The 12,254-nt window shown below is 40.1% G+C and overlaps 1 protein-coding gene across 1 annotated transcript in view; it reads right to left on the reverse strand.

Moving 5' to 3' along the window:
• nhsb (Nance-Horan syndrome b (congenital cataracts and dental anomalies)) overlaps positions 1-8,446 on the reverse strand; it is a 55,337-nt gene extending 46,891 nt beyond the window's left edge. Inside the window, exon 1 of the mRNA XM_059355355.1 lies at positions 7,932-8,446. Within this exon, the coding sequence (XP_059211338.1) occupies positions 7,932-8,211 (280 nt within the window). The 5' untranslated portion in view covers positions 8,212-8,446. The remainder of the gene's footprint in view (positions 1-7,931) is intronic.
• Between the last annotated feature and the right edge of the window lie 3,808 nt (positions 8,447-12,254).

Consider the following 12,254-nt stretch of genomic DNA (forward strand, 5'->3'; position numbering starts at 1 on the left):
TTGTATTGTGCACATAATAGTAACAAAGTTTTTTACTGCATACGTTTACATCCCTGCGCACGCAATGCCATCACATCCCTCGCTCCTGAACTCCCCACTTGTCATGCCCACATGTTTCTGCAGTAACGTAAGTGGACATGTGCTGACCATATGTTTTGATTTAGTCGTGGCAGTTTGTGTGGACCTTACTTTCTTTCTGACTCTGTCATGCACAAACATAAACACAACAAAAGAGAACAGAACAGAGAAAGACAGACAGACAGACAGACAGACAGACAGACGGAGAGATTGTCTCAACCCTGTTGTCTTGATCAAAATGTAATAAATGATTAAATTCCTCTCCACTTCAGCCTACACAGCACTGATGATGGGAACTTTGTCTCAAAATATCCTCTTGTACACAAAATTATCAAAACTAATGTGCTGTGTTAGTGCGATCATTAATGAGGACGTTCATTATTAGCAGAGGATGATCAGTTTTTCGCTCGGATACTCCCATGCATGCATTAAACATTAAAAGAAGTGGCCTGTTCATTTCAGTTAAAGCTGCTCACCCAGTGCACACATAGATCAGTGTTTTTCTGTGGCACTGATTGGCAGACTGCCCACAGGAATGAATGGTTTCCTTTGGCCTATTGGTCCAAATTGTGAAAGCTTCAGGAGTAGGTTTTTGAATGTGCACATCACATGAGCCTGCAGTTTGGATGGTGGGCATATCAGAATTGCTCCATAGACAGATACTGTTAAGTGCTATCTTTAAATAAGAATATTGACTTTAAAAGTTCTCAGCACAATCATACTCTCAAGGGGAAAAACCTTTTTGAGCATTATGTTCAAACTGTGAACCGTTGGGTGATGGCTGAATGTATGTGGTGTTGATCATAGACAGTCTCTTTGACAGCACCCATAGGTTTCTGGACAGCCACTGTGAAGCTCAGTGTGGTGCTTCTGTGGTTACTGGTTACTGACTCCTGAGCTGGAGCTGTTGCGAGCCGAATGGGACCTGGTTGCTAAAACAACAAGGCTCAAGTGTGACTGCACCCACCTGCCACTCAAAGCAGCCACGCCTTTAATTATGCCTTAATATAATTTAAATAGGAAAGTTATGTAAAAAATCACCCTATGTACAGTTGTCATAGGTTTTAGAAATTTGCTGCAGAAACCTTAAACTTTTTTAAAAATGTAAACATGTTTATTTCTGCTGTAAAATTGGGCATTTGACCATGGGGCTCTATGGAGATTGACTCACTTAAGGAGCCTCAAGTGGCTATCTGAGGAACAATAGTTTCGCCACTTTGTGTCAGTTTCAATTTTCATCCCCAGAGGCTGCTCCTTGGCGTGAGGAAAGCTAGATATAGTGTTTGTAATGGTATTAACCAATCACATTTGAGTGGGCCAAACGCATTGGTGGAAAATGTTATTTTGGATCCAGTTAGCTATTGTCTGACAAAAATGTTGTTGAGGAAGTCTTGGACCGCTAGCATCACCAGAACCCACGAAATATTGGTCTTTAGAGGCTAAATCATCATCACACCCATAGGTGGTTGGTAAGCTGTAGTTTCTCAAGGCCAACATTTCAATTTGTCCAGTACTTTTTGTATTCTGTCCAAATTCCTGCAAGACTGACACTCCCATGAGCCTCTGCTGTACTTTCATGTTTAGCACTCATTAGCATATGCTGTGAATATGGTAAATATTACCTGTTAAACAGCAGCATGTTAGCACGCCAACATTAGCATTTACAACTTTCCGAATTTTAATTTTTTTACCTTTCACATCAGAAGCCCTAAACTGCCAGGGTCTTCCTTTATTTTTTCTCTTGTCTTTATCTTGTGTCTCATCCTCTTTCTCTGTTATTAAACTCTCTCCTCTCCTCTCCTCTCCTCTCCTCTCCTCTCCTCTCCTCTCAGGCTTGTAAGTGTCTGGGTGGAAATCAAAGTGCATTAAACATTAAATATGCTGTCAAGAGGCAGAAGTCTCTCCATGCTGATGATGATGGAGAAAGTAGGGCAGTGAGGAGAAGAGGTATGGATGGAAAAGAGGAGGAGGAGAATGGACACAGATATGCAAAGATGGAGAGAAAGACAGATGGAGATAGAGACACTGAAGAAGCTGTGAGAGACACACAAGCGCACATAAACCATCACACATGCATTTGGAAAACATTTGAATCGATGCTCTTGGTGTGAGGTGTGTGTGTGTGTGTGTGTGTGTGTGTGTGTGTGTGTCTGTGTGTGTGTGTGTGTGTGTCAGACAGGACTTGCCTGGACAGAGTGTGTCGTTACCTGCCTCGTGTGGTTGAAATCAGATCCCAAAACCTCTCATAGAAACGCACACTGGACAGATAGAGCCTGTTGGCCAGTTGCACAATATATAGTTGGTAAATATGTCTCTATTTCTGCTTTTACTGTAGGAGTTTGTGTGTGTGTGTGTGTGTGTGTGTGTGTGTGTGTGTGTGTGTGTGTGTGTCTGCGAGTGAGAAACAGAAACAAAACACATTTACTTCTAGGCCACTGAGGCTCTCCCTGTGCTCTCTCTCTCTATCCTTCTTTCTTCTTATTTTGTCCATAAACAGTTTCAACAACATGAAGCATGCTGCAGAGCTGTTGTTGTACTACAAGAAAATGTATGACCAGTGAGAGAGAGAGAGAGCGACAGAGAGAGAGACATTGAGTCAGCTGAAAGGTTAAAGCAGGCCTCACTCTCTCTCTCCTGTTACTATGCAGACTAGCGAGATAGAGCAGTCCCCCGCTGCCACAGGCCATACTCTCTCAAATTCAAATTCAAAGTCAAATTTGCTTTAATGGCATACCAGGAAGAAACCAGTGTTGCCAGAGCAGTACAATATATTTGCTACAGACTAATATTTTCACATTAAAATCCCTTCCACCTTGTGTGACTGAGTCAGTGTGTGTGGAGAGTTGGTGTGTGCGACTGAACCCAAACCTGCTCCCAGACGGTGAATGTTGGCAGACTTTTATAAGTAAGTAATTAATTGTAGCCTAATTTACGCGACTTAACATAAAGATAGAAAAAATAATTAATAACAAGCCGAGGCGGACGCTAAACCTTCTGTTATTCTGACTTTCACACGTTATTTCAAGTTGGTTCCCCCTTTGCTTTCCTGTAGTCACACCAGACATTAAGCCTGAATTTGCTATTTGTATCTTGAGTGTCGTGGATATTGTGCAGATTTTTTTGTGGCTCATTAACAAGTTAAACCACAAAGAGTATATACTTTAGAATTAGCTTAGTAGACTGTGTTTGCATCAGTATTATGCTATTATTTGGATGATTGAAGCCATTTTACTTCTACTTCTGTTCTTTATTTTGATGTTTAGGTGGTAGATATCTTCTGGTCTGTACGTGAACACAACATTAGCTCAGCTCAGGAAAGACAATAGAGGCAAGAAAAACAAGAGTCTCCAGCCATGGTAGTAGATCTGCATATACCCTCCACTACACTGTTGCTCCCCAGGACAATGCTAAAAACTGTAAAGCAGGTAAATTAACCAAGTCAGAAAACTTGGTTAGCCTGTTAGCGTGATAACATTTGAAACACTGCTTTGGCTAATCATATATATTATAATATTGGACAAACAGAAATTTTTAGCTGATGATGCTAAATGAAAGGCCTGCATATCAAAGTTTGTACGAATCGTCCTCTTGGAGACATTAATGTCTGCACCAGTGTGAGATAGTTCAATAAAAAAAAGTCCACCTCATGGTAGCGCTAACGGTAAAGTCAAGGGGTCACCATTGTGTCTTGTGTACTTACAGTAAGTAAGTAAGTAGAAACACCAAACAAGTCTCTGTGGTTTACTGAGCAGCTGTACAATCCGTATATTGGCTGTTTGGGACAAATAAACAGACTGTAAAAAAAAACCCTAGTCGTCAAATTTTCTTGGTTAGCATCAGGCTAAAGTGTGCTTCATGTTCAGTTTGAACACCCTTGACGGCCTTTTTAAATTTAAACTGCAATTCTTGCATGGTACCAAGAGAAGGAGTATGAGAGAAAGTTTGGACCAAATAAATTTGCTGGTTTTATTGGCACTTTTGGGAGCAGTCACATGTTTATTTCATGACCAATAGCTTATGAACTGATGGGTTTAGAGTTTTTTGTTGCAGACTGATGACTATAGTAAGATTGAACCATGCAGTCATTTCTATTGACAGTAGCATCAAAACAGCTGCAAAGAGGCTAAAAAGCTGCTTTTTGGGATTGTTGACTGAAAAAGAGCAGTTTGGGTTCATAATGGTGCCTTAAAAATTAAATACCATCCTATCCTCATGCTGCAACATTGTATGTTGTATATTATATTGTTTTTTTGTGCTCCATCCTCAGTAGTTTGCCTGTTCTATTAAAGGAAGACGTTTGAGGAAGATTATTAAGACACAATGCAGATATCAATACATTTCATGTGATTACGTTTTGTGATATGGGGTCCCACTGCATGCTTGGTTAAACCTGAAGTATTAGGTCCAAAAAACAGGCTGGTTGCCAGATATTCTAAAAGGAATGATCAATATATGACTTCTCTGCACTGCACACTACAGTGTAAGACTTAAAAATCACCATTTGTGTCCTTCAAGACAGACGTTGTGAAATGAAAATGCTTGATTTGTATAAAACGACTCATCAAGCTGAAAGTTTTGCTATAGTTGACTTTTTTACCGCCAAGTGTCAATGAATAGCTACTATTGTCACGACTGCTACTGCGAACAGATGACTACTACAATGGACTATTTGAACAAGTTTTGATAAATTTCCACCACAACACATTGTTCTCCACGAATGTGACAGACACAAACTGTCTCAACACCATCTGAACACTGCCTACTGCCACGATCAGGATCAATCCAAGTTAGCACCATATTGACTGCCTTGAATCTTGATACACTCTACGGTGAAGTGAGGAAACTCCGTTGTCGCTGACATTCAATATCAGTCTGTGTGTACACACAGAGATATTCAGCTCCTCGGGGTTATCGCTGCCATTTGAGAGCAAGAGGGAAGATAATAGCACTTTTGAAAGCTGAATAAAAATAGCAAAAACTTTGGTGGGCATCCAAGTATGAGCACTGGTCTACAGAGGACTCAAGCTCTCCCTGCAACCAAGTTGAAGTCCCACACAGACAGCCGGAGAGTATTTTCTCAGTCTACTCAGTCATTTTTCCTGCAAAATGTGTTGAATGAAATATTGAATGACCAAAATAGAAATGAAGGATGAATGGAGATCCCAGCTGTTGACTTGCCAAATCATTATGCTGTTAACTTGACTGACAAGAACAAATGCAAAGCCTCAAAAATCACCATGAAATGCATGCAAACAACAGCAGCATGTCTGTAAAGGCTCATATAGACTGTGTTCTTAGAATATCACACTATGCGAGATTAATCTAATAAAATCTGTGGCAGACTGTATGATCAATTTGGAGAAATCTCAGATTGTGTGATGGACTTTTTGAGAATCTGTTGTGATCTAAATAGGAAAAAGGAGGAGATTGTGAAGCTTTATGCTGAGTCCTGTGTTTGTATTCATGTGTTGTAGCAGCAGTCCGTTTCTGACACTGCCTGAATTTTGGGTTTGGTTTGGGTTCAACAAACCTGTATTGCTATTTATAAATCAAGATGGTTTCGAGATTTTGCCCATGGAGATGTCTGCCATTTCTTTAATATAATGGGACTATATTGTACTTTACTTGTGGTTCTCAGAGCACCAAAAAGAAAAAAACATTTTCAAAAGCTCTGCAGCCATGTCTCTTTCCAGAAATCATGAACCAGCTACTCAAGATAATCCACAAACCTTGTATTGCATTTTCATGTAACTGTTTTCTTTCTAGGATAGAAAAATCATGTTTTTGGCATTTCGAGCACCACAATCAAAGTGCCATATAGTTTCATACAGCTTAGAAGACTTAAATAGTCACATGATGTCCACTCTTATCAACCCACAGGCCCCTGAATTGAATCGAATCAAAATCATATAATGGCGGACTTTGTGATATCAGCAAATATCATTTTTTTGTCCAAAGAATAGTGAAAATATCGTATTGTGAAATTTGTGATTTACACCCCTTATAAACAGCACTAAAGGAAAGACAACAAATATTTAATCTTGATTTGTGTCCACCTGGTGGACCACATTTGTGATTGTCACATTTCTCTCAAGAGTGTAAACTTTTGACAGGGACAGCCCAAAATCACAGTTTAAAGGGTAAAACTACTACTAATCTTTCACAAGATTTAAGAAAAGATCTGGAAAAATATACATCATTTTATGTATGTTTTTTTTCTAATTTCCTGACGCTCAGTTTGGTGACCACTTGTTTAGAGTATCCAAAAGTGATTGCATGAGCTTCACGATGGCATTCTTGGATTTGAGATTTGCAAAACTCTTCAAAAAGCATGTGTGGAGTGATCCTTGTCTTGTATGTCTTGACTGGCTGCAGGAATATAGAGGCACAATCCACTCAAACAAATCAATATTTCAGGGTTTTCTGAGCACAACAGGTGTAACAGACAGACAGTTTCTAGGTTTGGCGTTGCTGACAGGTTAACGGAGTTCACATTAGCGAGATGTCAGTGTACTGTTGTGTGTTTGCTTGCGGAGACAATTGGGACTGTTGTATGTTGTATTGTTTAAGGACTTCAACGTAGAAATTCAAATGTCTGGACAAAATGCAAACAATCTTTCTCACACTATTTCATTCCAAGAACCAATGTGTAGTCTTTGACATCAGAGCCTCATTCATCCAGATCCACAGCAAACAACAGTAAACAACACAGTGAGACTGTTTTATGTAATAAAGACATCCTCGCTCAGACATATGCTCCAGTGTGTGTGTGTGTGTGTGTGTGTGTTGGGGGGCGGGGGGGTAAATCTAAAGGAGTTCATGAGCCTACAGTAGCTTTAGGCCCCCAAATGCTCTTTGGTTGTCCCAGATTATGATAACCTACAGCAGTGATGAATCCCGCTGCACAGAATTGGACAAAAATCACTGAATGGATTGTCTAAAATCAAAAGCCTCACACTGAAGGGACTGCAGAGGACATAAATAATATGTAGCTGCTGTACAGAACGCGCTGTTACATTGAGTTGCAGAGTCTCTCCTTGGTGCCAATCAGGCTTCTTTCTTTTGTAAACGTGATCTGTCCGAAGCCAACACCTGAACATGTAGTCATGATCAGTTCAGCCTGCAACATGGACATCTGGATTCATTATTGATGCTGTGTTGGTGCCGCTGCATGTGGAAAGGGTGGGTTTGGCGCACGGGGAGTCGCCTCTGAAAACCCCAACACACACACACACACACGCACACACAAATCAAAATCCCTTTAAAAACAGATTCTGGACTCTGATCGCCATGCATTCACATATTAATGAACGAGGCGGTGCTTTTTTTGCAGCCCAGAAAACACCGCCTGAACATGCTTCAGGTGTGCGCTACCCGCAGTAACAAGACTGCGATGCTGAGCCAATGCAGCGGCAACACACGCCCCTCCGCTCCGCTCCGCGCTGCCTGCCTGCCTGCTGCCTGCCTGCACCCCCTCCCTCACCACCACCAACCCCCGATCCGCCGTCAACGGACACACACACACATACACACACATCCAAGTCTGGACCGCCAAATGAATGAGCAGTCAACACATCCTGCACTGTGAAAAAGCATCTCGATGTTGCTGGATGGCCAAATGTGCAAACGCAACCGTGTGACACATTTAAATGGGGGGGATGAGAGCGCGGCCGCGTCTACGGCGGGCGTGCGTGCAGATGGGTAAAATATATTTTTTTAAGGTGGGCGCCCTTCGAAGCATGAAACCACACATGTAGAATATGAATGAATAAAAAATCACATTGCTCAGGTGTAAATCATGAGATTATTTTTTTCTCAAAAGGGGGCACATACACTTGTGGTGGTCTACTTACGCACTGCCTCCTTTTTAGGGTCTAGGGCACTGGCAGTCTGCTGTATCTGGCCTATTTTGTTCTGGAGGACCCAGACCCGCTGGTTGGTGCTAATGATGTCGTTTTCCAGCTCCTGAAATAAGGAGCAGGCGTGCCGGGCCAGGTCGGACAGCTGTCGCAAGGTCCGGGACAGAACCACGTTACTGATGGCACACAGGTCCTCGAAAAGCAGACCTTCATCGTTGGGGATCTGGTGCCTGCACAGAAGCTGCGGCTCCACAATCCTTTTGGCGAATGGCATTTTGCACGCCAGAAATAATAGGAGTTGTAAGCCAAGTGTAAATTCCCACTGCCTAGAAGAAAAAGGGAAAAGGGGGAAACAGACAACATCCAAATATATAAATCCACGAGAAACCCGATGAGGTTCAGGCCGACCGCGCGTTATCCCCGGGCGTCAATCCAAAGTTCCCAGATTCTCCTTGAGATCCTCCATCCTGCTTCTGGTTTCTGGGGGATCACTCACACTCCCGCTCACACACGCACACACATGCACACACATGCAGGACACAGCTAAGCCCAGGTCAGTGGTGTGAGGATGCGTGTTGAGTCTGCGATCATGGGTTGCCTCCGTGCAGCGTCAAACCAGCGAGAGAGAAAAGGAAACGCTGCTCAAAACTTTCAAAATAAAAACCTCGGGGTCGAGTAGAATTCTAACAAAAAATGACGGAGGAGAACTCTGCAACATTGATGGAAGATACACAAAATGTAGGCGTTGATAAAATATATAAAAAAACATACAGACTATCTTGAAAAAGTCCTTCTTTACATACACACATATTGTTTCATACTCAGTCTGCACACGTTAAGCTTTTATTTTTTAAGTGTGTGGTTGCGTTTCCGGTCTTGTTGTGCTTGTTTTTCTGGGAATTGATGCAGCCAGTCTCTGTGGCCTGAACGCTGTGCATGCTGAGGGGATGAGAGAGAAGAATGAGGTAAAACACGAAAACGTGGATGTGTGTGGACAGGGAGCAGTCATAAAAAACAACGTACAGCTACCAGTTTCACACCATGACAGAGGAGCATTTTATTAGAATGTATTCAGACTTTGATGTTTGATCCCAGATATGGGCGTTCCAGTAACACTCAAGACTAGGACTATGATCCACATGTTCATTTTTATTCATTTTCAATATAAAACTGCAAGTGATAACCCCTGAACTAATGGAGGTGCAGGGCTGCAGCAGCAGGTTATAATCTAGCTAGACTTTAATTTTCACTTGAAAAACGTCTCAGCAATTTTTGGGTTGATATCATGCATGAACTTAAACACTTGACAACTTTCGGTAGTTAAGGAAATTTTAACTTTTATTAGCTTTGTTGCGTTTTGTTTTTAAAGGATTTTAAAAATAAAATCGTGATCAGCATTTGATAGTAAGTTAGTATGGCCTTGATACTTTTTGACATTCCGACGTTTAGGATAAATTCTTTTAAACATGATTTTTTTAACCAATAATGCATTTAAAATGTCCGCTACAGAACATGATTCCTTACTTCTGTAGACCCCCAACCGTGGAACACTGGATATGTAATTTTGTAACAGTTTATTCATAAATGGTCATAACATCAAGTCAGAAACTACAGGATGACATAGTGAACTTTTTTTCAAACTGTATGTGAATTTACTTGTTGGCAAACAAAATTAATATATATTTAGTTGTACTTAGCCCATATGACATTGAATATTTCTTAATTTGGTGTAACATAGGGTGGCCCTTAGGGTCAAGTAAGAAAACAAAAAGAGTTTGACCCTCAAGGCCGCCGTCGAACTAATGTGATCATTTCTATATTTTGTTATCTTCAGCACATGTGCAGTTTGTGACAAAAGGGAAGATTACAACATCAATAATTTTGGACATGTCATATATACATGGCTGCCTATGAAGTTGGAATAATTTTGTTTTCAGACACAATCCTCTGTTAATTGTGGCTTAATTTTCATTGTGATATGTTTGGAAGAGATTGATTAATACAGTTTTGAGAAGATATACACTTTATTAGTCAATAATAAATCAAATTGTCACAATCATTTCATGGAAAGCGGTAAAAAATATTGTCGTCCAACTTTATGGGCGACCGTGAATTCAATAGAACAGAAGAAGAAAGAAAAAAATATATTAAGCAAATTACAAAAAAGGCAGATTTTTCCTCATTTTACACATTCAGTTGTGGAATCCCAAACAATGAAGACCTAAAGGCCAATAACAACAAAACACTAGTATTGATATTCTTAAGGCTCTAATTAAGAAGCTGTCAGCATTTATTTCTTGACAGACTCTTGACAAAGCTCAATTTTGAACATAGCATACAAGCTGATTATAGAGCAGTGCGTGCAGGAAAATATAAAATGTATTGCAACACATGGCAGTATAAACCATTGGAATCTAATGTAGTGTACACTTCACTGTACAGCGTGTACACTCCTGTTTAAACACTGAGGCTTTAAATTAAAAAGAAAAGAAAAGAAAAGAAAAGTTCACCTCCAACAGGAGCCTATACTGTATAGCTGAACAATGTCCAGTGCACAGATTTTTTTTTTTTTTGCTGAATGTGAGTTTCCAGGTTGCTAAGCCTGGCTGTTGTGTGTTTCATTCACAGTGATTATCCTATAGCCTCTAGGCTCAGTCTGTATATAGACATGTCTGCAGTAAACTTGCTGCTGCAGCAGATTTGAGGCAGAACAGATTGACAGTAACCTGTCATGCACTTCACTCCGAGCTGCCGGGAAGACAAGTGTGACCACAAATTAGAAAATGTCCCATGTTTGTCTCCGAGCAAACAATAAACCACACAGTGATGAGCCAAGAAAACCTGACATTAACAGGAGTGAACAATAGTGTTGGCTGTTTAGAAAGACAGTGTGCCTTTTTTTATACATATCTTTACATTTTTCCACAACTTAAACTTTTCCAGCTTCTTTCTTCATTATGATTTAGATGCATTAAAAACAGTTAAGATCTATAAAGAGACATTTCACATTCCACTGTCTTAGCTGAGACATGTAAATCTCAAATCTACAGAGAGCTCAGCAGTGGTGGAATGTAACTCAGTATATTTACTGAAGTACTGTACTTAAGTACAGTTTTGAGGTACTAGTACTTCACTTGAGTATTTCCACATATATCACTTTATACTTCCACTTCACTACATTTTAGAGGCAAATATTGTACTTTTTACTCCACTACATTTGCTGCCAGCTTTAGTTCCCTTTTAGGTCATTACACCTAACCAGTATATTAAGTAGTAAAAATTAGCCCTACCCTTAGAAAAATTAAACCGTTGGTCACATAAATGCATCAATAATAATAATATGTATAACAATGTTAGTGGGGCCATTCTGCATAACAAGTACTTTTACTTTTGATACTTTTAATCAATTTTGATCCTTTTTTACTTTACTTTCAGTAAGGTTTTGAATGCAGGACTTTTACTTGTAGTGGAGTAATTTCACAGTTTGGTATTAGTACTTTTACTTCAGTTAAGGAGCTGAATACTACTTCCACTGAACACTGAACAAAACAAACAGAAGGGGAGAAAGATGTCATTCAAGTGCAGTTTATACACGCCCAAACAACACAGGTGAAAACATCTGTGTGGGTTGACTATGGAAAAACAAACATTTAATCCAACTTTTTTTTATATGACAAACTACGATAACTTAAACGCTCTTCCTGTAAAAGTATTTCTCAATAGGCTCATTTGCAATGCAAACTGCAAGTATTTTAAAAACACCAACCTCTCTAATAGCAGTAAGTAAGTGCAGCAGAATTTGGGAAAGTCACACAGCCAGCATTCAGCAGACGCAAACATCTCTGGTATACTGAGAGATAATGAGAGGCGGTGATAGGCCTAATCAGCATGGTGTGAACTCATTTGGCAAGAACCATATTAAGAAGATATTGCCTTACCGTTTAATATAGACAGGAAGAACAATTACAGAAACCAATAACGCTTTTAATACACATATGGGAATGTAAGAGTTGTTTTAACAGTAAGATGGAAATGTGAACCTCACTTTTAATAACATGAAAATACCGACTGTCACCACAGGAGGATGCTGTTGTGTCAGCTTGATTTTCCCAGGGATGTAAAACAGGTGCACTGGCTTTGAGTGAATTTGCTGCTCTGATAGAAACACGATCATTTCAGATAGTGGCACTCAAAAAGCACAAGTACATAAATAGGTATAACACAGAAACAAGCCTGAAGCTGAGCAAGTGTCAGTGACGTCTTTATTTTCTTGTTTTGGTTGGTTATTGATTGATTTGTAACAGAGAGAGAATATTT

This window comes from Centropristis striata, chromosome 2 (assembly GCF_030273125.1).
Source record: "Centropristis striata isolate RG_2023a ecotype Rhode Island chromosome 2, C.striata_1.0, whole genome shotgun sequence".
NCBI lineage: Eukaryota > Metazoa > Chordata > Actinopteri > Perciformes > Serranidae > Centropristis > Centropristis striata.